This window comes from Leptonotus elevatus, chromosome 1, assembly GCF_054856555.1.
Source record: "Leptonotus elevatus isolate MCC_2025b chromosome 1, RoL_Lele_1.0, whole genome shotgun sequence".
Lineage (NCBI taxonomy): Eukaryota > Metazoa > Chordata > Actinopteri > Syngnathiformes > Syngnathidae > Leptonotus > Leptonotus elevatus.
Window position 1 is genome coordinate 677,455 of NC_141239.1, and position 26,280 is coordinate 703,734.

The 26,280-nt window shown below is 45.2% G+C and overlaps 1 protein-coding gene across 2 annotated transcripts in view; it reads left to right on the forward strand.

Annotated features, from left to right (window-relative positions):
- The window catches only part of st6galnac5a (ST6 (alpha-N-acetyl-neuraminyl-2,3-beta-galactosyl-1,3)-N-acetylgalactosaminide alpha-2,6-sialyltransferase 5a), a 41,261-nt gene that overhangs the window by 10,376 nt on the left and 4,605 nt on the right, over window positions 1-26,280 (forward strand). For both annotated transcript variants that reach the window (XM_086088461.1, XM_086089320.1), the window contains exons 3-4: window positions 17,222-17,634; window positions 24,559-24,666. In XM_086088461.1, coding sequence (XP_085944587.1) covers window positions 17,222-17,634; window positions 24,559-24,666 — 521 coding nt within the window. The remainder of the gene's footprint in view (window positions 1-17,221; window positions 17,635-24,558; window positions 24,667-26,280) is intronic.

Below are 26,280 nucleotides of genomic sequence, written 5' to 3' on the forward strand. Positions count from 1 at the left end.
CTAACCGCTAGAAAGCTGTGCTAGCTGCTAGACTGCTGTGCTAACCGCTAGACCGTCGTGCTAATCGTTAGAACGTTGTGCTAACCGCTAGAAAGCTGTGCTAGCTGCTAGACTGCTGTGCTAACCGCTAGACCGTCGTGCTAATCGTTAGAACGTTGTGCTAACCGCTAGAATGCTGTGCTAGCTGCTAGACTGCCGTGCTAACCGCTAGACGCCGTGCTAACCATGAGAACGTTGGGCTAACCGCTAGAATGCTGTGCTAGCTGCTAGACTGCTGTGCTAACCGCTAGACCGTCGTGCTAACCGTTAGAACGTTGTGCTAACCGCTAGAAAGCTGTGCTAGCTGCTAGACTGCTGTGCTAACCGCTAGACCGTCGTGCTAATCGTTAGAACGTTGTGCTAACCGCTAGAATGCTGTGCTAGCTGCTAGACTGCCGTGCTAACCGCTAGACGCCGTGCTAACCATGAGAACGTTGGGCTAACCGCTAGAATGCTGTGCTAGCTGCTAGACTGCTGTGCTAACCGCTAGACCGTCGTGCTAATCGTTAGAACGTTGTGCTAACCGCTAGAATGCTGTGCGAGCTGCTAGACTCCCGCGCTAACCGCTAGACGCCGTGCTAACCATGAGAACGTTGGGCTAACCGCTAGAATGCTGTGCTAGCTGCTAGACTGCCGTGCTAACCGCTAGACCGTCGTGCTAATCGTTAGAACGTTGTGCTAACCGCTAGAATGCTGTGCGAGCTGCTAGACTCCCGCGCTAACCGCTAGACGCCGTGTTAACCATGAGAACGTTGGGCTAACCGCTAGAATGCTGTGCTAGCTGCTAGACTGCCGTGCTAACCGCTAGACCGTCGTGCTAACCGTTAGAACGTTGTGCTAACCGCTAGAATGCTGTGCTAGCTGCTAGACTGCCGTGCTAACCGCTAGACGGCGTGCTTACCGTTAGAACGTTGTGCTAACCGCTAGAATGCTGTACTAGCTGCTAGACTGCCGTGCTAACCGCGAGACCGTCGTGCTAACCGTTAGAACGTTGTGCTAACCGCTAGAATGCTGTGCTAGCTGCTAGACTGCCGCGCTAACCGCTAGACGCCGTGCTAACCATGAGAACGTTGGGCTAACCGCTAGAATGCTGTGCTAGCTGCTAGACTGCCGTGCTAACCGCTAGACCGTCGTGCTAATCGTTAGAACGTTGTGCTAACCGCTAGAATGCTGTGCGAGCTGCTAGACTGCCGCGCTAACCGCTAGACGGCGTGCTAACCGTTAGAACATTGTGCTAACCGCTAGAATGCTGTACTAGCTGCTAGACTGCCGTGCTAACCGCTAGACCGTCGTGCTAACCGTTAGAACGTTGTGCTAACCGCTAGAATGCTGTGCTAGCTGCTAGACTGCCGTGCTAACCGCTAGACGGCGTGCTAACCGTTAGAACGTTGTGCTAACCACTAGAATGCTGTGCGAGCTGCTAGACTGCCGCGCTAACCGCTAGACGGCGTGCTAACCGTTAGAACGTTGTGCTAACCGCTAGAATGCTGTACTAGCTGCTAGACTGCCGTGCTAACCGCTAGACCGTCGTGCTAACCGTTAGAACGTTGTGCTAACCGCTAGAATGCTGTGCTAGCTGCTAGACTGCCGTGCTAACCGCTAGACCATCGTGCTAATCGTTAGAACGTTGTGCTAACCGCTAGAATGCTGTGCTAGCTGCTAGACTCCCACGCTAACCGCTAGACGGTGTGCTAACCGTTAGAACGTTGTGCTAACTGCTAGAATGCTGTGCTAGCTGCTAGACTGCCGTGCTAACCAGCCGCTAGACTGCCGTGCTAAATTGCTAACCGCTAGAACGCCGTGCTAACTGCTAGACAATCAATCAAAAGCCAGCTGGCTGGCAGGCAGGTAACTTTTTTTTTCTTTTTTAACCAAGTAATATTGTTTTCCAAATAAATATAATGCATTGTTTGGCAAGTGAACAAAATAAAAAGCCAGTTTAATAACCCAAAAAGCGAATGAATTTCAAAGTTGGAAAAGCCCTCGCCAGCAGGGATCCTGCTTGTCGCCCGGTGCAAGCATTTCATGATCACGTTTGACATTTATGCGCTGTGACGTGATTAAAAAAAAGTCTGCTTTAATCATGCAAAGTGATATAGTCCATTCCCTAATTGTCACTATCGTCAAAACTTTATTTAAAGTCGACAGGCAAAGTTGTTCAAATTCATCATGTACAAAATACACGGTTGCACTAAAATACAATAACGTAAAACCATTTACCGTTTGAAGACGCCGGGATAATCCACCGGAGGAGTCCTGAACCGTTGTGCTTTCAGCTACATGCTATGCAATTAGCATCTGCCCGGTAATGGCCTGTCATCATCAATACGCTCACACAAACGATTGCTATTGTTAGCATGTTTACGACATGAATTTATGATAAGCAAAATGAGCGCTGCGTTTGTTTGGGAGCCTCGTCACCTTGGTGGAAAGACACAAACCTCCAGAAGAGACATTTTTACTGGCGGAAAGTCCATGTTTTATTGTGACCACACATCCCGTTTTCCCAAATGAGCAGTTTGGTTTGTGTCTCCGAGACGGGCTAAAATATGCGCTCGGGTGATTATAATGTCTGTAGATTTGGTGAAGGAGACTGAGGCATGTTAGCTCAAGTGATCCTAATATTGCCCATGGTTGTTAAGTTATTAACATTGTTTTTCAGTTTCAATTTATATTTTAGCCGTTTTGGATTTAGTTATAGCTGTGGAGCTCAATGAATAGAATTGCATTCTTATCTGTCTCACTCTCAGAAGAAGGCAACGGGTTTTTACATTTGCTATCTTGAAGGGAGTTTAGTCTAGGACCGGTCTCAGCCGGTCGGAAGAAGGGAGGCACAGGCTGATTATTGTTTTTCTCTAATCTGATTTATACCTATGGGAACAGAAGGGGGATTTTCTGGTATTCACTGAATTGTAAACAAATGTACTGTGGGCTGATGGGAGGAGACTTTTCGTATTCACCCACTTTTCAATAAATAATGACGTGCCGGAGTGGAGGACACACAATCTGAACAAGACCACTGTTTGAGTGAGTTCAATTGTTGTCATCAAAAGCTTTTGATACCTTTGCAAAGGGACTTCTTCACCAGAATCTTAATATTGTCTACTCTAACAGGGTCCACAAGTCCCAAGTGGTCTGGATCTCAAGAGACCTCTTAGCTGGTTAGCGTCACGATGACTCGTGACTCCGACAAAAGCGGTGGAGTTTGGACATGTTCTTAATTGTTGACGGCGTTCTGTTGTCACATGAGAGCACATTAAAATAGACGTTGTTGGGCTAATAGCTAACATGTCTGTGACTATAACTAGCGTCTATAGATGATCGTTGCTGGGTGCTAGCTGATTAGCCGTAGCCACATTGGTAACCCTCACCCTATAGCACGCCAAATACAATCGCATCCCAAAAGATCGAACACTTCTGCGTGGGAATTTATGCGCGCGAGGTTGTCAGCGGCGGACCGAGTCTGCGGACCGGCAAATTGTGTTGCCGGCGTGGGCAAAACGGGCGGTTCTCACTCTGGCGCGAGGCTGCTGGAGACGAGCGCCGCGAAATCCAACGGAGTGACCTCCCGGGGGGGGCAATTAGCGCTTCTCGCCAGGCAACAACAATAACAACACGAGTGACGAGCGACGAGCGAGCATCAATAATACGCGGCCGCTGGCCGGGATGCAGAAACAGCGACGGCTGACGGCAAACGGCGCGCGTGAACCCCGCGACCGTCTGCCTGGCGAGATTCCCGCTCGCGTGAACCTCGCATGTCAATCGTGTCAATTTTAATGCATGCAAAGTAACAAGCTGGCCAAAACCGCACTTCGCTTCTGGACCGTCTGTTAAAAAGACGCTCAGCCACACAAAATAGCCAAACAAACAAACGGGATGTAAAAGAAGTCAAAATAAATGTCTTGCAAATTTGACGTACACGAGAGAAGAGTTGTAAACAACACGGTCAGATTCGAATGCTTGAAAATCAGCAAGTATATAAAATGACGCTTGATCATCGTAAATAATCCTCTTTTTCGGCTCTAAAGCCTCCAGTCATTGGAATTGATCACACCTTTGAGTCACGGGATGACAAACGCTAGCCAACAGCTAGCACACAAGCTAACAAGCTCCTCTCCGCCGAAGGACAGATAGACAATTCCAGGCTTACGTTAGAAGTCAAAATGGCCGTCTTAGTCGGTGAAAGAAAGCTTTCCACTCATTGAAAAGTATTGGATTTTGGATTATCCGGCAAAAGAGTGATATGAAGGGAAATTGAACGGAATTGGTCGAACGTGAGATGAAAAACAGCCCGAAGGCGCTTGCGCAGTCTTACGTCGTTTTTGAAAGAAGCAAAACCAAACAATTGAGGTTTTAGGTCATCTGAATATTGTACGTTATGCTAATAATGTAAAAACGCTTCCGTAGAAAATTCAAATGTGCGGCGCACGAGCGAAATCATGGACTAGCATGTAGCGCATGAGTTAGCATGGAGCTGTGATGGTTTGGTCTCGGTTGAGTTAGCCTCCAGGCTACACTTTGTACTTTGTAATTCTATATTCTATAGAAAGAGTAGGACACGTGCGCGTCGCTAATTTCAGCAATTTGGACGATCGCTGTGATGTTCCGCTTATTTTTCTTTAATGATTAATAATCGTTTATGTTTGCTCTCCTGTTGCTAAGAAAGACGAGTAAAGTGAACATCACTCCGAAGACAGCAGATGACGGCGCTCGTTACATTCTAAAATATGTACATTAACAAATGGATGTATTTGGTCACACTCAAAAAAGATTCTGACCACTTGGGACGCGCTCACGACGAAGCGCTGCGGTCTTGGTGAGCCTTCATTTCAAACCGTCGCGGTTCCACGTGTTCGCTGCCTTCACACGTTTATTTCATGTTCAGGATGCATCGGAAAAACATGGAAAAGTGGATGTTTCTTGGGTTGGGGAGGAGTTCTGGTGGGTGGTGTCTGGTCGGTGCTTCATTTCACCTTCCTTGGTTTTCTTTGGTCCTTCCTCGGGTCTCCTGACGGCGGTGTTCGGTTTAGGTGAACGGTATGAGATTCTTTCTAATAGGTTTTTTGGTGAGCTAACAAATACACGCACGCACGCACGCACGCACGCACATACACAAAAAATAATAATAATAAAAAAAAATAAAAATAAAAAAATAATAAAGAGCAATGATGATGACATTCCCGAATGAACAATACTGAGCTCTTAAGAAAGAAAAAAAAAAAAAAAAAAAGGAAAAACATGGAATGATCATTTTATTTCTATCATGTTATGGTTGGAACATCCAACAACCCCAAAACAATTTTTACACATGATTTTTCAGAGCTTCGAATGCTCGTCACAGGCAAAAGCAAGACAACGCAGCGTTTCTCTTCACTGAGTAAGGCGCGTTGCATTGTGGGTAATATCCGAAATGCTCGCATGCTCTGGATTGCGTCCATCGAAGGCGAGTCAACGACTTCCCCACCTCGCTTTTGGTGTTTTGTGGACAATTCAGACAAAGTAGAGCGTTTCTTAAACGCGGGCAGCGAACGTCTGCGGCTCAAAATACAAAACCGAAAACCGCCATTCGCGCGTTTGCGTTCTGCTCGTTACAAACCCACAGTGCTAACGTTCCAAAAGATTACAGAAGCCTGAATAACACAACACATAACACTCGGGAACTTAAATAACGATCTGTTCTGTAAATTGTAGCATCCATTTTCGGCGGGGGGGGGGGGGGGGGGCATGCAGTAGCTAGCTAGCTAACGAGCTAACTGAACGTCACAATTGCATCGGCTAACGGCTCATGTGAATGAACGCGTTTGTTTCTCAGGCGGGAGGCGACCGATGCCGGACTCCGAAGTGAGTCATGTGGTGCCGATTTAGCCACGCCCTCCAAAAAGACCATTATTATTATTATTATTATTATAAGTAGTATTTTTTGATTCTGCCATTTTTTGCCCTTCAACTGCTTTTCCAATTTTTGACGCATTCAAACCATTCCAACGTCAACACGTTCCCAAAATTCCTTATTCATTTCCCCCCCAAATTCCCCATTCACTTCCAATGACACGTTCAACAATTCAAAATGTTAAACTCCTTCAGTTGACCTTGGGAATGATTTTCAACATTCCCACACTGCACATTTTCACCAATATCATTTTCTCCATCTTTCAATATCATTCTAAATAAAACTGCAACATTCGACATGATTCCACATTTTGGTATTTTTTCAACATTCGCGTACAATTTCTCCCCAAATTGCTTCATCTCGTTGGTCGACGACAATTGCTGGGTGGCGTCTGATCGTTGATACACGATCGTTTGTGTACGAGCGGTGGTCGATGATAGCAAAGTAAGGTCCCGTCATCAAAGGACCCCCGAACCCCCCCGAGCGGCCCCCGTCCGACTTTCACAAGTGCTTCTTCTTAAAATACGATTTCTTCCTGAAGAACGGCAGAAAAATGAGAACCAAGAAAAAAGAAAAAACGCTTCTCGTTTTCCTTCCAACTCTTTGCTTGCGTTCCATTCCCCCCCCCCCCCCCACTTCCTCGTCACCACCCATCTGTTCCCCAACAACAACCCAAAAATAGGTGTGAACGCAGAGAAGGACCTTTTGACCCTTGCCGAATGGCGGCCCGCTTTTTTTTTTTGTATTCCAAGCTGTTGTCAGCGTGTGCCGGCAGAAGCCGCCGTTCGTCTCTTCTGCCGGCAGCAGGGAGGTTGCTTTTGTGCGCCGGACGCCGGCGGCCTGAAAGGGAGCCAATTACAGCGAGGCTGGGGAGGGAAAAAAAAAACACAGCGTGTTGCAACGCGGTGCAACGCCGGCGTCTGCGGCAGAATCCAAACACTGTCGACTAATTGAAACAACTCACAGGCCGGGGGTGGTTGGGGGGGGGGGTTGAGGGGGGGGGGGGGGGGGTCAGTGCATTGTGCTTTGTTGAGGGGAGGTTTTAAGGTTTAATGGCAGAGCGCGGGAGCCCGCGAGGCGGGCAGCGGTGCACGCCGGGCGAGGACGCGGCAGCGTTTTGGGACGAGGACGACGCAAAAGACGATGACAAAGAAGATCCGCCGTTGGGGGAGAAGCGGCGAAACGACGAACCGCGGGAAATGCTCTTATTTGCTAGCGCTAACGTGAGCAGTCGAAATTCGACATAATCAAAAAGAGTAAAAAGAAATATCGATCAAATAGAGACACCATAAGAAGGAAGCTAAAAAAATGGTACACACAAATATTAAGCAAGGCAGCTTTATTTTATGCAAAAAGGCGACTCGATGCGCATCGCACGAGCAAAGACGCAACACAAAAGCTAACAAAAGCTAACAACATTCGGAAGCAAAGGAGAGAAAATAACATTTAAACACATTAACAAAAGACTTAAAAACACAAGTCGGTTTTTAAAATTGGTAAAATGACTAATAATAGACCGAACTGTGAACGCGATTTAAAATGGTTTAAAAGACTTTAAGAAAAGGTACGAGGGGGCGGGGCATATTTTTTTCCACTCTGGGCTGATTTCACTTCTGTTGGCAGCTTATTGCATTTGCGTGCAGCATAACTGTAAATGCGGCGTCACCATGTTTGCTTTAAACTTTGGGCTAATTGACGAGAGTTTGCAGATGTCACAAACCTACTCTGAGTTTATATTTCATCAACATTTCTTATATTAGATATAAATATTTGACAAATCTACAAAAAATATTTCCTTCCTTCCTGGGAGCGTAGAAAAAAAAAAAGGGTTAATCAATGATCTGAAAATGACTTAATCCCTACTTGCAGTACCACTTTGGCAACCAGGGGGCAACAGTGAGTCACAACATGACATTCCAGAACATACGAGCATGTCTTGCAAAGATACCTGACAACATTTGTGTTTATTTTAAAGAGGGTGCAATGCAAGAAAAAATAATAAAGAAAACACAAACGAAGCATCGGAAGAGAAAAAGTGAGTCGCGACATCACGTTTGAATTTCGTGCGACTTGTGACGTCGTGAACTAAAGCGTCATTTGAAAGAATTTCCACTTTTCAGCCTTGTTGGCGCGACGCTTTCATGTGAGCTTCTTCGAAAGACGTGACCACGTTCACTGGCGCTGTTGCCGCTCGAACCCCCCCGTCTGCCCCCACCGGCGCGACACTTGTTGCACTTTGATGACAAGGCACACGCAAAGACGCAAACTCAATCGGTTTCCCGCCTCCTTTTGACGACGCGCACAAAGAGGCGTCGTCTTCGGAGCGAGCCTGAAAAGCGAGCGCGTCGCTTTTGGCGTGTCCTCCCTCCCTCTTGGTTTCGCACCCCTTCATCAACCGTCAACTTCCCGCCTCTCGCTAACGAGGGCCGAAACGTCAGCGGGCGGCTCCAAATGAGCCCCCCCCCGCCGAGCCGGCCCCCCCCGCAGCACCGCGAGGCACGTTTGATGCCGGCTGACGTTTGAGTCGAGCGTAATTGGCGCCGCCGCCGCCGCTTCCCCTTGCTTGCTTGGGCTCACGTTCCACTTCGTTTCAGGTATCTTGATCGCGGTTCTTACTTTGGCACTTTTGCTTGCTCTTGAGAACGCAAACCACCAAAAACGGCTCCAGACGCTCGGACCAACTTGGAGGCGGCGTTGCAATGACTTCCCCGCCAAAAAAAAGTGTCAGGTTTCGATGGCGCCAGGCAACAACTGAATTAGCCGACCATTGGCCGACCATTCGCCGACTTCCTGTCCAATTCGACAGCGCCTTGAAAAAGTATTCAGACCCCGTGAACCTAATTTGGGACCTCAAAAGGCGCGGGACGACTGCCGGTTTGACGGCTAACTGGGGTTTGAAAAAGGTAACATTTCAATAACCGCTATTAACCGGTTTGATGGTTTACCATCATTTTAAAAAGTGAAGGTTTCAATAACTGCTGATAATCGACTATTACTGGTTTATCGTGGTTTAAAAAAAAAGTAAAGTTTCAATAAGCGCTAATTACTGGCCATTAACTGATGTGATGATTTTAAAACTTTTTAATGTTTTAAAACGGTAAAGCTGGTTTGCCGTGGTTTTAAAAATATTTCAATAATGACGTTTAGTAAACGTTTACCTTGTTTAAAAAGAAGGGTTTTAATAACCGCTAATTACTGGCCATTAACCGGTTTGCTGTGGTTTTAAAAAGATACAATTTCAATTACCGCTAATATTGGCTATTAACTCATTTGCTCCCAAAAACGTATAAAAACGTTCTATTTTAAATATGGCCATGGTCCCAAAAACGTATTATACGTTTTTTAATGTGTTTTTTTATGCTCCAGCATACAGAAGGCGCTTTGACGCAGCCTCTGAACTGAATAGAACGCTTTACATCAATGGTAGTTGTTACAAAAAACGGCCAGCAGGTGGCAGCAAAGTATAAGAGATCAGCCAGCCATGTTGCAAAAAGCTCTTTTCCTCAGTGTTTTAAACAGATTTGTGAATAACGATGAAACTTCGCTACATTCTAAACGGAAAACAGTTAGACCAGAATCTTTCTTTTGGTACGTTCCATGTTTTTATAGCAATAGAACAGAATATTCTGTAGGTCTGTCAAACAAAAGTAAAAGTAAAACAGCCAGGAGTGAAGGGTGTTACTTCAGTAAAAATGTCTGGGAGTCAATGAGTTAACCGGTTTGACGGTTTACCGTGGTTTTAAAAAGTTACGGTTTCAATAACTCTTCCTGGCCGTGGACGCTTGACGTTTTTCCGATTTCTGTTTGCCTCAAACGATATCATTTCCGTTCCCTGTGACAAGCGACGTGCTACTTTTGTGTTAGCCGATCACGTCACGTCTCGATTTAAAATAATCATGGACGTTAGCAGCTGTTAGGCGGCAAAAGGTGAAAAAGTTCCATCGGAAAAAGACGGCGGAAAATGTTCACGGTTCCGATGAGTCATTCCGGAGCATTTTGCGGCGCCAGACGACGTCCTGCGGCGCGGCATGATTGCCATCTTGTAGCGCTGGCCAATCCCCCCCCCACCCGGCGCGCTCGCTCGCTGGCCTTCGCTGCCTCCCAGGCCCCGCCCCCCCCCCTGCCCCCCCCCCCCCCCCTGCCCCCCCTCGCTCCTCGCCGCCCCCCCAAATAATCAATAACAACACCGGAATGCTATTTCTCTGCTCTGAGGGGGCGCGGCATCCATCAGGCGTAATGGGCCGCTCGCGGGTCCTCCGGGGACGGAATCCGGACGGCGGGAAAGGAGCAATTATCGGCCGTGTTGCGCGTGAGCGGCTACGAGCGCCGTGAGCGGCGAGCGTGACGCCGATCGGAGAACATCATGTGTGCTCCAGTCCCGGGTTCTTTTCTTCCTCCGTTTAACGACACGCTCGATATCAGGAGACGCCTCGCGCCCGCGCGGCTCACGCCGCCGTCGACAGCGCTACGCTATTCGTGAGCGAACACGGCGGCGGAAACACGCGAGTAATCGACACCTCGCCTAAAAAGGTTTATAATTGACGGACCGACCGATGCGACAAACCTTCAAGCGCTTCAACTCACTTCAATGTAGTTCTTTAGGACCAAGAAGCCGCGACATGGCAGCAAAGCTCTGCTTTTGTCCAAATGAAGGCCCTCAACTCACTTCAACATTGTTCCTCGGCACAAAGATGAAGCCAAAGAAATATATATTTATATATTCAAACATTTGATTGGTCGTCAATGACGTTTTTGTATGAATCAAACCCAAGTCCGCCACCTCCATAAGAGCAGTTTCTTGTATTTATAATCGATATTATATGAACTGTTAAGAATAAAAAACATAATAAAAAAAATACTGCGATTAAACGTACTAATTAATAATGCACATGATTTTTTATTTAATTAGTCCCGCTTACTGTTTCGGCAAAAGAAATGCTTGCTATAAATAGATGATGGATTTAGTTTACAAAGTAAGAAAATTATTCTAATGCTTGTCGTCAAACTTCAAGATAATGTAAATCTGACCAATTAAATATTATATAACATATTCCTCTGGCTTGCTTTTCCATTTTTTTTTTTTTTTTAACTCTGAGCCCACAAATTGCATTATAAAAAACATTAGAATAAAAAAAAGAAGCTTTTTCTCCACTTTTTTGGGAAGAGATTAATACGGAACTTACACTAAAATAAATCAGTCACTTTCGTTTTTTTAAGGAAGATGAAAAATCCGCAGATGAAAGCGAGCCACTCTGCGAGAAGCGACAGAGGGACAAACACGCGATTGGTCGCTGTCTGTCCACGCGTTCCTATTTGGGGACGTTCACAAGCGAGCGTATTCGAAGTCGGTCGTTGCATGCGCGGAAATGCGACGAGGCGGCCGTCGCGGACCGACGACGGTGCGCGGAAGGCGGACGTGGAGCCGTCGCGGTGCGAGCCGTCGCGGTGCGAGCCGTCGCGGTGCGAGCCGTCGCGGTGCGAGCCGACGCGGTGCGAGCCGACGCGGTGCGAGCCGTCGCGGTGCGAGCCGACGCGGTGCGAGCCGTCGCGGTTCGAGCCGTCGCGGTTCGAGCCGTCGCGGTGCGAGCCGTCGCGGTTCGAGCCGTCGCGGTGCGAGCCGTCGCGGTTCGAGCCGTCGCGGTGCGAGCCGTCGCGGTTCGAGCCGTCGCGGTTCGAGCCGTCGCGGTGCGAGCCGTCGCGGTTCGAGCCGTCGCGGTGCGAGCCGTCGCGGTTCGAGCCGTCGCGGTGCGAGCCGTCGCGGTTTGAGCCGTCGCGGTGCGAGCCGTCGCGGTGCGAGCCGTCAGTACGCCCATTAATTAATAATGGCGTACGTCAACACGATCCAATTCCTGCTAATCACATACAATATGTATAAAGCCACTCAAATATGACTCAATGTCCAAACGATACAATGTGTTACGATTCGAGTTTTTGCGATCGACTCCAAATACGATACGATGAACTGATATTCCAACACGATTGTCTTCAATTGGGATGCAAATGACAACAATAATGATGCGATAAACTGAATGATGACGCAATGCGATTCTGGTAATTACAATACAAAATGTATCACACGAGTGACGGGAAAAAGCCGATTGTCACTTGACCTTCCCGTATAAAGATACGATTCGATTAGCTCCAATTTCAGTCAATTGTAATCACAGTACGATACACTTGACTATTTACTCGGGCTGTGACAAAAAACGGTTTGAACCCGACAATCGTATTTTGATTTCAAACACGCAAGTACATGGAATCGAACCCGACCGTAGCAATTTGAAATATATCAAGATACGCATCGAATCGTCTTTTATTGAACAGATCAATCTTAGAAGGAAATATTTTTGCATATTTTGCAGGACTAATTCTCAGTTTCGCACCTCACGTGTCAAAAGCGTATCGAATCGTCTTTTGCGGAGTTGCGATGTTCTGAGTCTATTCATTCCAATTAGCAGGTGATACGATACGATTCACTCCAATTACGATATATTTAAATGGAATTCCGACATATTTTAATCTGTTAAATGTGTTAAAGCGGCTCCGAAGTTTCACAGCAATTGCTGTAAACTTGCGCTAAATTCACGAGATTCCTTCCAATATGCGTAACACTTTTTCTTCTTCTCTTATATGATATATTTCACTTGCAGATGAAACTAAGATGTCAAATATCATCGTTTATCACAAGAGGTCATTGGTTGCATCCACATGCTGCGACACCCCAGCAAAAAAGTTCTTTGCGATTAGGAAACAATGAAATTAAATGTTTTTGCAACCATTCACCGAGCGACCGTTCGATTGGACTCCGCGTCGCTTTTTCACGCCTCGCTCGATGCGTCCCTCCAAGAAGACGAAGCGGCCACGACGGCGATCGTAACCGCGTCTGCCTAATCAACGAGGCGGCGAATGTTGTTGCGCTCGCAGCGCGAGGGGAGAACAAAACGGCAATTTCAAGCGCATCAATGATTCATGCGAGCTGAAGACGCGAACAACGCGAGACGCTGAGGATTTATTAGGAAGAGGGAATGTTTGTTCACGCGCACACGCACACGCACGCGCAGGATGCTTCGGCGAGAAGACGGCGCATGACTACGGGTGTGAGGTCAGACCATTTGGAACGAGTTTAAAAAAAAAATAATATCTATTTGTCACGACGATCCACCTGGAAGAAATCAAAGGAATCCAGATGTGAGGACTGCCCATCTGGAATAAGTCACATGATTCAGATGTTAGGACCTGTCGCTTGGGATAAGTCAGTGAATCCAGTTGGATGAATCTGGTTCAGCGACCGCCCCCCCCCCCCCCCTCTCCAGTTTTTAAGACCCTCCGCTTAGAATAAGTCAAATGAATCCTGTTGTTAGAATTTCATATCTGGAATAAGTCAATCAATCCTGTTATGACTCTTAGTCTGGAAGAAGTCAAACGATTCCAGTTGTTCAGACCGTTCATCTGGAATAAATCAAATGATTCCAGATGTTAGGACCGTTCATCTGGAATAAGTCAAATGATTCCAGATGTTAGGACTGTCCATCTGGAATAAATTGCATAATTCCAGATGTTAGGACTGTCCATCTGGAATAAGTCGCATAATTCCAGTTGTTCGGGCCGTCCACCTGGAATAAGTCACATGAGCCAGATGTTAGGACCGTTCATCTGGAATAAGTCAAATGATTCCAGATGTTAGGACTGTCCATCTGGAATAAATTGCATAATTCCAGATGTTAGGACTGTCCATCTGGAATAAATCGCATAATTCCAGTTGTTCGGGCCGTCCACCTGGAATAAGTCACATGACTTCAGCAATTAGGATTAGGAAGTCAAGCGACTCCAGTTGTTATGACGCCGATCCTGGAATACGTCAGGCGACTCCAGCTGTTTGGACCCGACGATTAGAAATATTAAAACGAGATGTCAGGACCCGCTGTTGTAATACGTCAAACGACTCCGGCGTTAGGAACGCGCCGCCTGGAATAGGCTATAAAACGCAGTTTTAGGGACGAGCCATCTGGAATAAATCAAATAAATCCAGTTGTCAGGTTGCTCCGCCTGGAATAAGTCAAACGAGCGCGGGCGAGACGGAGAGCCTCGTTTCCCGGCGAGAAGCTCCCGAAGAGAGCGATTGGCGGCCAGCGAGGCGGCGCTTCTGGAGGCGGAGGCGGGCCGCGAAGCGTTTAGGGGCCGCCGGGCGCAAAACAGATGGCGCCGCCAGGACCTCATTAGCGCCGCGTTTCATCAAGCGCCAAATGACGCCCGCCGCTTCCGCAGATGTCCTTTGACCTCCTTTGACCTCCTTTGACCTCCTTTGATGGTCATTTTGCGTGTTCGCAGCTTCTCTGTCCTCTTATCATGAATCCGATGATCGGCGCTCGGCCGCGATCGTCCTCGCCGACGTTCGTGAAGGCGACCGGCATGTAAAGAAACGTCGCCGATTGGCGCCGCATTTCACAACATGGTGAAGTTGCAGGCGCCGTTAAACGCAATAACGCATCAAGAAGGCGCGACGTCGTGGAGCTCGACGGACTCCGAGTCGGCGCTCACGATTTGTGCCGTGGATTTTAGTTATTTTGTGACCGATATATCGCACTCACTAAATCGTAAAGTGCCGCACGACTTATGTGCTCCTTTGAAGCAGCTGCTAGAATAAATGACGGCCATTTTGTCCAATTATGCAATGCCAGTGGCGGGCATCTCGTATGCTAGTTAACAGGATGCGACAGAAACAAACATCATCCGAACGTACCAGAAGTTCTTTCTAAAAAAGTAAAAAAAATCGTAAAAAAGACAATTTAGTCTTGTATGAATGTAATGGACGTGTTTTTGTTCAAATCGGAGTCTTCAATGCACATGATCGGAAACGTGGTTAAAAAAATGGAATCTACAGCAAACGCAATGTGCAAATATTTGGGGTTGAAAAACTGACACGGAGAAAATGGAGTCTTCCTGCGACCAAATGTACAAGTTGAGGAACAATCGGTCTTGAATTAAATGAAATCTCATTTGACGACGACAATCTTTGGATGGCGGTCAGAAACAAAAGCGCGACAATCCGCCATTTGTCGTCACGTCGAGGAAGTCGTTGCATTGCGTTGCGTTGGGAAACATCAGAAATGCAAGCAAGTGGTTTTCATTTTTATGCGGGAATCGTCGACAATTTCTCCTCAATTTAAACGATATTCGCTTCTCGAGAGACGAAGTGACATCAGAATCACGGAAGCAATTTCGCCGATTAAAACCGCTTTTGAACAAAGCAGTCCGACGGCTCGAACCAGCCGAGTTGCTTAGCGGCTAGCGGCTAGCCGCTAACGCTAGAAACAGGCGCCGCATTCTACAACGTCAGCGGAAATCAAGTCGAGCTTTTTCTCGAGTGTCTTTATTTAGCGATCGGACGTGATTTCCGGTTGATGTCGGCGGCAACAACAGTTTGTCACGGAAATCAGCGGCATTCATTAAGTTTGCAGTTGCAACGCCAGTAATCGCCAGCAGTGCGCGTTCCACAACATTCGGGTTGAGTTCGTTTTTGCTGCTCGCGGATTCGTGTGATCGTTCCCTTGCCTTCCGCAACGTCAGCCGCGTCTATCCGACGAACGCGGGCGCGAGAATCCTTTGCTGGCGTCCTTTGCGATAACAAGCTGCACGCACCCAGCAGGTGGCGCCGCTCCACATTTGTCAACAAAGCGTTTGAAACCTCAAACGCATCCACAGAACTTGCTCAGGTCTGTTTTGCATCCGTCTGAACGAACCAACCGCGAGACGCAACCTTTCGAGGATCGGGAGGGGGTTCGACTTGCCGTTGGACAAACATGGCGTGTTACACGTTTGTGGTTGCTAAATTTGAATGAAAACAATTTAGATGATGGAGTGCACACATTGCAGAGGTTTTGTAAACTTGAAAGAGCATTTTGTTATTTCTGGACCGTAAGCCGCTACTTTTTTCACTTGCATTCGACCCTGCGGCTAATACAAAGGTGCGGCTTATCCATCAGATCACAAGGCGGCGCACCATGAAGGAAGCGTAAGAACGTCAGGCAGAGCAAAACAAACCAAATATAGGAGAGAGAGAACGAGGGCGAGACCATTTGCACCCTCATTATGGAAAAAAAGTAGCGGGAACCCGATGTCGTCACATTAAAACATCTGCGGCTTATAGTCAGGTGCGGCTTATAGTCAGGTGCGGCTTATAGTCAGGTGCGGCTTACGTGTGGGACAAACTCGAACAAGCCCGACAAGTTTGCTCTCTATTATTTATTTGATTGTTACTAGCATTTGTCAAAAATCTTTTCCAGTTCAATACATTTTGTAGAATTTTTATTTGGACGTACGCCGCCATTGTTATTGACGTTGCATCGCATTCAGTGCGTAGCGACGTAGAATGGCGGAGTTCGAGCAATGCGAAACGTCTATGAAGAAAGCAAGGTCAGCGTTCCTAAAGGGGCGATCAAAACTCGTGAATGCGTCTGGTGAATGACGAGAGCACGGCGTGGGGGGGGGGGGGGGTCCCAATCGCATGTGGTTTCTTTTGGAACGCGACGGAGGCTTAACTTGCTTTCTTTTTTTAAATTTATTTTAATTTTTTTATTTTTTAAATATATATTTTTATTTTTTTTTATTTTTTTTTAACTTGCTTTCTTTTTTTTATTTTTATTTTATTTTTTTAATATATTTTTTTATTTTTTTTAACTTGCTTTCTTTTTTTTTTTTTTATTTTAATTTTTTTATTTTTTAAATATATTTATATATTTTTTTATTTTTTTTAACTTGCTTTCTTTTTTTTAATTTATTTTAATTTTTTTATTTTTTAAATATATTTATATATATATATATATTTTTTTTAACTTGCTTTCTTTATAGGCGCCATTCTAAGTCACTACGCACTGAATGCGTAGTGACGTAAATAACAATGGCGGCGTACATCCAAACGAAATGTCTACAAAATGTATTGAACTGGAAATTATTCTTGCCAAATGAATCTCATATTTATGTTACAACCAAATAAATAATACAGAGCAAACTTGTTTGTTCTTAAGTGATTTTGAAAAAAATGGCTCAATGGCGCCCCCTGCAGACTTTTAGTAAAGCTTTCCCGGTTGTTGGTTTCAACTTGCTAACAGGAAGTCCAGCATTTTGACACATTTCTGAATGTTGCGCAATGTTTGGCCTTCAGAGGTTTTATTTCACAAACTCCTCCAACGGAACGCGTCCGATCGCACCCTCCTCCGCACGACGAACCCATTTTGCCCCCCGAATGACTGCTGCTCGCTTTCCCCGCTCTTCCCGCCCCCCCGCTTTGCTCAGCCCCTCAAGATGCACTGCCGGACGTGCGCCCTGGTGACCAGCTCGGGCCACCTGATCGGGGGCGGCCGCGGCCGGGAGATCGACGGCGCCGAGTGCGTCATCCGCATGAACGACGCGCCGGCCGCGGGGGGCTACGCGTCCGACGTGGGCCGCCGCACGTCGCTGCGCGTCATCGCTCACTCCAGCATGCAGCGCGTGCTGCGCGGCGGCCACCGGCTGCTCAACGCCAGCCAGGACGCCGTTTTCATCTTCTGGGGGCCCGGCGGCTACATGCGCCGCGATGGGAAGGGCCTGGTGTACAACAACCTGCGGCTCATGAGCCAAGTGCTGCCCGCGCTCAAAGTCTACATCATCTCCTGGCAGAAGATGCTGCAGTTCGACGAGCTCTTCAAGCGGGAAACCGGCAAGGACAGGTAACGTCCGAGCAGGGGCGTAGCCAGAAATCTTTCATTGGGGGGGGCCAGGGGGGAAACCATGACTCATATAGTCAAGTTCCTGAAATGTCTATAAAAGTGGTTCTTCACCGTGCGGACGTACCATTCGCATGCCGACCTCGTTTCAGAGGACATGTTAGCAATTCATCCAATTCAATATTTGAAATCTTCAAAGACGTTCGTTAAGCTAACGTCACGTTTTTTGTAACACTCAATGTCCAGAATATCTGAAACATCAAACACAATGTAAACCTGAACTGACGCGTTTTCATGAACATCAAAGAGAACTCTTAGTTTTGAATGAAGCTATGTTTTCGTTAGCATTGGACATGATTTAGTCTTCAATGAAATTGAATGCCAGTTTTCAAAGAAAGCTCAAAGTGTCCAAAGAAGTAGTTTGGAAATACTAAGAATAACTGACGCGGCAACGAGCAGCCATGTTTTGGAACATCAAAGACAATTTCGCCTCCAATAAACGTCGTGCTCGGCGCTCTCGTTAGCATCCGAACTAAATCCGTCGATGAAACTCAACCCAAAAGATGCTTTTGTGTCAAAGACCAAGTTTCAATTAACCTCATGTGCGTTTTTTTTTTTAGAAACAGACAAATTCGTCTTAGATTAACTCAACACATTATGAACATCAAAGACAGCGTAGAGTCTTCAATGAACGTTCGCGTTTAAAATATCAAAGACAGTTGAGACTTCAGTGAACCGAACACACCAAAACCACTTCGGCCAAATGTGACCGACGTCGACACGTCGCGTAGAAAAACGACGTAAATACACGCCGACGCCGACACGACTATTACGTACCTTCAGCGTATGCGCCAGACGTAATTCCCCTCCGTACCATCGGCGGCAGTAGTCATTATTCCCAAAGGCAACCGGCAACCTCTTTACGGGGGCGGGATATAAAAACGTAAACAACTCACACCGGAGTCGACTCCCGGCTGCGACCGATCGTCGGTTGGCGACTTCGCCGCTCCGATTGAATTGCTCCCGCCGGGCTGCGCTGACTTGGACGCTCCGCGGACGTCGGGCCGAGGTGGAGGAACGGCGACTATTTTAAATAAATACAAATAAATAAATGCAAACGATGTCTATTTACCGCATCGATCTCAGCTTTGAAGCCACCAAGTCGGACAAACTGTCACATTTTCCGACCTCCAAAACGCAATAAGGACTTTTTAAACCACTTTAATCTTCTTGCCGAAATACGATCATATCGTTTTTATGGGGAACTTTAAAATTCACGTGTGCCGTCGTGAAAAACATAAAGTTGAGCGGAGTCGCGTTTATCCGCGTTGTCACTCGCACTTCTTGCCCCGACGCCGATTCGACATGTGGAATTTGCTGGAAACGCCCCCCAACGTATTCCAACTCGATCCGACTTCACGACTGCTCCGATGCCGTCGGCCAAACGCTGTCCGACTCCCGACGGGCCTTAAGATGCCGTTAAAATGACGATTTCTTTTTTTTTTTGCAAACATTCTTCAGAAAATGCCAATAAACATTCAAGATACATTTTCCACAAATAACCTTTTTTGGGGTTATGCCGGAAATAACCAGAAAATTCAAAACTATTAAATATTAAAAATGAAAAAGAATCTGCAAATGTGTGAATCTGCGGTCGACTGGTTTTGAGTTGTAATATCAGCATTCCCCACAAGATGGCAGCCACGGCTTGCAACGCGTCTTTTACAGCTCGATACTAAAACGCGAGTCGGCCTCAAATATTTTGTCATATTTGGACCTCAATTATATTAAAGTTTGAGTGATTTTGGTGAAAAAAGCTGAGCAGTTTTGTGCTGTCCTTGAATGTCACATTTATGTGAGGGTCTTTTAAACCAGAACATAAAATCATATTTGAGTGGATCTTTTATACATGCAGCGAAAATGGATTCCCAAAAAGAAAACATTTTGTTTTTGCTCCCATTTTTTTTAATGAGATGAACTCAAATAATCTCAAACTTTTTCCACATCCACGACGACATCAGAATTTCTCTCAAATATTGTTCAGTCTCAATCTGTGATAGTGAGCACTTCTCCTTTGCCGAGTTAATCCATCCCACCTCACAGTTGTGCCTTATCAAGATGCTGATTCGTGCACAGGTTTGCCTTAGACACCCCCCAATAAAAAGTGAAGAGCCCAGATTTTGTTCAGGACGTCGAGAAATGTTTGCCCTGCGAGTCGTCTCGAACCCCAACAAAATTCAACAAATCCAAATTTGTTTTGTAAACGTTGAAATATTTTTTTCTTTTTCTTTTTTTTAAACCGGTTCCGTATGCCTCGTGAGAAGAATTCAAGGTGCACAAAGAATTGCATTCTGCGGATGTTGCGATGGTGAAGGTTGCGCTTTTGAAGCCATTTCCATTCGGCCAAGTTCCATTTCACGCCGCAGAAAGCCTTGGCAGAGGTAATCGTTCGACTCCGTGCCCTTGTTTGTTTGTTGAAATGCACCTCCGCGTTTTACCCGCTCAAGGAGACAATCTCCTCCGTAATGGCTTCCAGGACGACCTTTGGTAAAGCTGTGGGGCGGCAGTGAATAAAAAAGCAACTCGATGGGTTGCGGCCGCGCCGCTCGAGCTTTTGTCCGCCGCGGCGGAGGAGATTGAACGCCACTTGGGTTCGGATGGACACCGGCGGGGAAATTGCCTCGTGAAGGGGCTCGGGGGGAGGGGGCCGGGGGGCGGGGGCCGGGGGGGCCGGGGGCTCGGACATCCATCCCGCCCCGGCCACTTGAATCACGACAAACGTTTGCCGTGATTGAGCGACCGCTCTTCTTCTCATTTCCCGTTTTCCCGCCGCCGCGACATCAGGAATGAATGATTGTGAAGAGTTGAACTTGCTGTTGCGCGTTCAGTGCACTTAAAATAAAAACATTAACTGCTTCCGCCGGGTAACCGCGCCGACGGTGCAATCAACGCGCCTGCACGTTTGCGTTTATTAGAACCCTTTGCGTTTTCGTCCCGCTGTTCGAGTTAAAGTCATTAACGGCGCGAGGAGCGTTTTTTTTTTACATCTTCATATTTTAATAACAGCAGCAGAGGAGCGAACAGACGTCTCTCAGTGTGTGTTCGGGAGACTGATTAAGTGTCTTTTAAAACTAAATGAATCTGCTTTTTGTTCCCCAGTCATTAATTAGACGAAAGGAGGAGAAAGAGAAAATCAATCTCGTGGAATTTAGGAAAAAGAAAATCGCACAGTCGAGATAAGATTTCGATTTGTTCGTTCCGTGACTACGCTCGGAACTCAAATCGTCACCCTCTTCACGCATTTGCTCCCAAAGAAGTATAAATACGTTCTATTTGAATTATTATCGTGGTCCCCAAAACATATTCATACGTTTTTTTTTAAATGTTAAAAATAATAATAATTATGCTAAAGCATACAGAAGGCTTTGATGCAGCCTCTGAACTAAAGAGAACGGTTGAAGCAATGGTCGTTATCACAAAAACAGCCAGCAGGTGGCAGCAGAGTATAAGAGATCAACCAGGGCCATGTTGCAAAAGGCTCTTTCCTCCATTGTTTTAAACAGATTTGCTATATTCTAATAGTAATTGCTGCAAAATGGAAACAGATAGAAATATACTTTTTTCCTGATGAAAGAAGAGACTATTCTTTATTTTGGTAGCTACCATGTTTTTATAGCAATAGAACACAATATTGTGTGGGCCTTGCAAAATCGGTCCAAATCCAGTAAAACTGCCGGGAGCGAGCGAAGGGGGTTGCTTCATTGAAAATGGCTGGGAGTGAACGAGTTAAAATAATTGCCCAAGTCATTTTTGTTTCTTTTTTGCCCAAATCTCCTCCTCATGATGCAAATACTTAAATGATTTGACTTAGGCGATTATTTTAAGGTATCGATGATTGCCAAATCATTTTTCCCCTTTAAAATGAATGGATACGCCATTAATCCGTTCCAGCTTTCCCCAGAAACAAAAATGTTTTCATGTGCATTTTAATTAGGAGAAATGGCACGACACGTTGTGCTTTATAAAAGCATACAACATCTTTTTAGATCGAGAAATACTCTTATCACGAGGCACATTCAAGTTTTAAAGTTCATTAAACATTTCACACCCTTATGCAAAATAGATTGATTGTGGACAAGCGTGTATTGAAACTGGAAAAGTACGACATCGCAAAACGGATATTTTGGTAACACAGAACTACTATTGAAGCGTATTTGTCAAAAAAAAAAAAAGAAACCGATACATAGCAATAATAATATTTTAACAGTATAGTCCCGCCCCCTTGCTAATATTTGTGCTATCGTTAGAAAAGTCATTGTCATGCGCAGCTTCATGAAATAAAACGCAAACATCCAAATCGTTGCTCGACACTCATAATACGAGCAGGATCGAGTAGAAAACAAAATAAACGCACTGATTTGCTCGCTAACAGCCGATCGCAATTCTTTTTTGCTCAGGTTTGTTCCGACCGCTCGTATTATCAAAATAACGAGCGATGTTCTGGATGCATTTGATTTCATCAAACCATGACTTTGTACTGTCATTTTTCTCACCCTTGTTGTTTGCTTGCTATGGGGTCAAAGTTCATTTGGATTCATATGAACTATAATTGAATTTGCATCCAGAATAGATTTAGTTTAAATTTGTTCTAAGAAACACTTAACAAACATGTAAATGCGTTGAAATGGATTCGTATTTGCTGCTTCATCTTTTTTTTTTTTTTTTTTTTCTCGAGTAAAGTGAGTTAAGGCCCGTCATCAAAAGCTTTCATTTCTCATTTGGATGCAGATTCCCCCGTAAAGCCCGTTTCGGAAAAAGCTCGTTCGAACCTCAAACACGTGGAGCAAAATCAAATACGCAATTAAAGAGCTCGTTAAACTGGCGGATTCTGCCGAGAAAAGTAGCGAGCAAACACGACGGGACAAAAGCATAAATATTTGTGTTTTTCCGCTGGCGGCGTTCGCCGGCGCGTTATTCATCGACACGCGCGTACAAACACGGCAACGATGAGGACACGCGGGTTCCTCGTGAGGACGTCGCCTCGAGAAGATGAAAGGCGGGCAAAAGAATAATTAAAAAAAAAAAAAAAAGCATTCATGCCGGCGCTCGCTGACAGTTTTCTGTTTGTGAACACGCGACATCAATTTGTCGTCAATGAACATAACGAGTTTTCAGAAAACATCAAAGACCAAGAAGTGTTTTTGTCAACTTCAAGCGTGTTCGTGTCCTCAGTGAACCCAACATGGAAGTTGTTTGGACATTTTTAGTCTTCAATGATGTACGCTGAGGACAAGTTGGCATCATGAGGGCTTTTTTTGTAAACAGCAAAGACAATTTAGTCTTCAATAAATCAAACAATGTCGTTTTTGTTTTTTTCATTAAAAAGGAACCCCGACTGCAATGACAAGTTTGTTCTATATTATTACTAACAACTATGAGATGCATTTTGTCGAAACTTTACTTGGACGTACGCCGCCATTGTTATTTACGTGGCCACGCATTCGGTGCGTAGTGACGAGCAACGTGAAACTCCTAAAAAGAAAGCAATGTCGGCCTCCGTCGCGTTCCTAAAGGGACCATCAAAATCTCGAACACATCTGGTGAATGACGAAAGCACGGCGTGGCGGCGCGTGACTCCCGATCGCTTGTGCTTTCTTTAGGAACAGGAAGCTCAGCTGTGATTGGTTGTTACCTGAGATGAGCAAGTGGCAAAATGGCCGCCCCCTGAGATGGATAAAAATGGCAGAATTTTGCTGCATAAGTCATATTCCAAAAATGTAACATGAATCAGAATGTCAAGTTTAGACCAGTCAGGTCACAAATAACATATTAACTCATTCACTGCCATCGACGGCTATAGACGTCAAAAATTCATTTGAACTATTTCTATTAGTTTAAAAATTTTCCCACTTTTGTTAACAAGAGTATGAAAACCTAGAATTATTTTATTGTATTAGAACAGATATAAAATTTGTGATTAATCGTGAGTTAACTAGTGAAGTCATGCGAATAATTACGATTAAAAATTGTAATCACCTGATGCCCCTAATTTTTTTGTAATCTTTCTTAAAAAAATAAATAAAGAAAGAAAAGATAATAAAAAATTAGGGGCATCAGGTGATTAAAATGTGTAATCGTAATTAATGACTTCACTAGTTAACTAACGATTAATCACCAATTTTATATCTGTTCTAAATGTACCAAAAAAATTCTAGGCTTTCATACTCTTGTTCACAAAAATGGAAAAAAATGTTAAACTAATAGAAATAGTTCAAATGAATTTTTGACGTCTAACGCCGTCAATGGCAGTGAATGAGTTGACTTCACTAAACATGTTTGTTTTCATAACCATCAACGACAACGTCGTTGTCAATAAACCGAATGCAAATAACTTTGCCTTCAATTAACCCAACATAAGATTTTTGGTAACAAAAATTAAAGTTTTCAATGACACATTTCTCCTTTTCATTTTTAAGCTTGAACATGGAGCTGAACTTTCCGATTTCATTTCGTTTAGTTTCTGTTTTTTCTCTCCAACGCAGTCACGACGGCGAAGCCGTGAAAAATGCACAGCAAACTGACATCTTGTCATCTGGCAGCGCCGTTGAGGGTCTGAAGGACTTCTTACATCGAAAGAGGTTTTTTTTTTCTTCCCTGCTCAAGAGAAAAGAAAATCGTCCGTCTGGTCATCCGTCATCGGACGCTTCGTCCTTGCGACGACGCGCGCGCGAGGCCACTTTGCGATGAAGGCCTCCGCGATTTGACGAGCTTCATTTGCGTCGCTCGATACGCGAGCGACGGCTCGGCGGCGGATTTTAATGACGCGAACGATCGCGCGGCGGATTGAGACGTTCTTGGCTTAATGGCATGCAAAAAATCAAAGGCGCGCTCCATCTGACCGCCGGCCGCTCCCTCCCTCTCTCGCAGGAGGATATCCAACTCGTGGCTGAGCACCGGCTGGTTCACGATGACCATCGCCCTGGAGCTGTGCGACAGGATCAACGTTTACGGCATGGTCTCGCCCGACTTCTGCAGGTGAGAGCGGTGGAGATGCAAAAAAAAAAAGAAAAAAAAGAAGCGCATCCACAATGTTGGCACGCGTAAAGATCGCATCATGAATATTTCAGCAACGTCGGAGGCAGTAGCGACAGATTCGTGTTGGTGCCGGTGTGAACAGCGGGTCTTTAAAAAGGATGAGCTGGTGTAAAACCAAGGATGGAGGATTGAGACCGGCCCCAAAAAAGAAAACTGGCCTCGTCTTAACGCCATGAAATTGGCCACGAGCGTTAAAGAAAAACAGGACGTGTCGTCCTTCCAAAGCATGTGCACTCTCAAATCAGGCGTGCCCGGCGATTCAAATGTTTGAATAGTAATTCATCACCACTTCAATAGTTAACTCACGATTAATCGCAAAATTTGATAGTAAGTTACTTGTTAATTATAATGGCTGCATCTTTTAGTCATTGATAGTCATTTCATAATATTTCATAAAATTTAGTTAAAATTAAAAAGATGTACTGTAAAAAAACAAAACAAGTGTTAAGGTAATTTTTCTGCCACTAGATGGCATCATTTTTAAGACATTGGTGAGACCGCAGTGCATTTTTCTTTCCATGTTAAGATCTTTCATCTTTAACATGAAGTAACTTGTGAAAATTGTAAATGACAACTTAATCCGTCTCCAAAAACCTACGAGTTATTATTAAATGTGTCACTGCAAAATGTTGACGTGCACGTCTGCTGCTGGGATTTGCAAGTAAAACATTTGCGGCGTTAAAGGTACTTGAAATGAACGCACTCATTTTGACTCAAATGTTCCGACATGATATTCGAACATCGCAGACCTTTTTTTGTGGACTGTCGTTCTCTCGCGTAAATGCTACCGATATCATGAAAATTTGCCGTGAAAATTCACAAATTACACTCAACAAATTTGGGTGACGATAACGTTTCAACGGTTTTAGGATATTATTTTTCTGTGGCGGAAAATGAATGACGTTGCTTTTTGTGCTATTCTATATTTCCAAGCGGGTCTGTCGAAACAGTATGCGTTCATTTTGTATGCGGTTTCATGAAAGACCGCAACCGTTATCGCAGACAGACATTTTATGCAAATCGTGTTTCATGTGAAGATCAAGCAAAAATTCTGAAATTGAGGCAATATTAGCAGTAAAAAAAAATACGGTAAATAAATAAATAAATCCCGTAAAAACATAAATACTCGATTTTTTGGGTTGTTTAATCCACAAAGAAGCAAATTCGTGGGTGCCAAACTGAATATGCATTGACTGCCATTTTAAGTTGTAATATCACCATTCACCACTAGGCATGTAACGATAACAGCAATATCGTCATATCGCGATATTAAAACTGCCACAATATATCGGCGTCATCATGTCACGATATTAAAAGCAGCACATCGGTTAAAAAATTAAGGTTGATTTCCATTTGTGCAGTTCTAGCACCCTCTGGTGGCGAGTTGTTCAGTGCAGTTTAATTTGCACAAGGCACGTTTTGGCCCTTTTATGTTTAAAATCCAGGCTAATGGTCAGATGAGATGGGAACGTAATATGCTTGTGAAGCGAGTCGAAATGCGGAGGAACTCAATGTGAAGTGCCTCAATATGCATATATATTATATTGATATCTT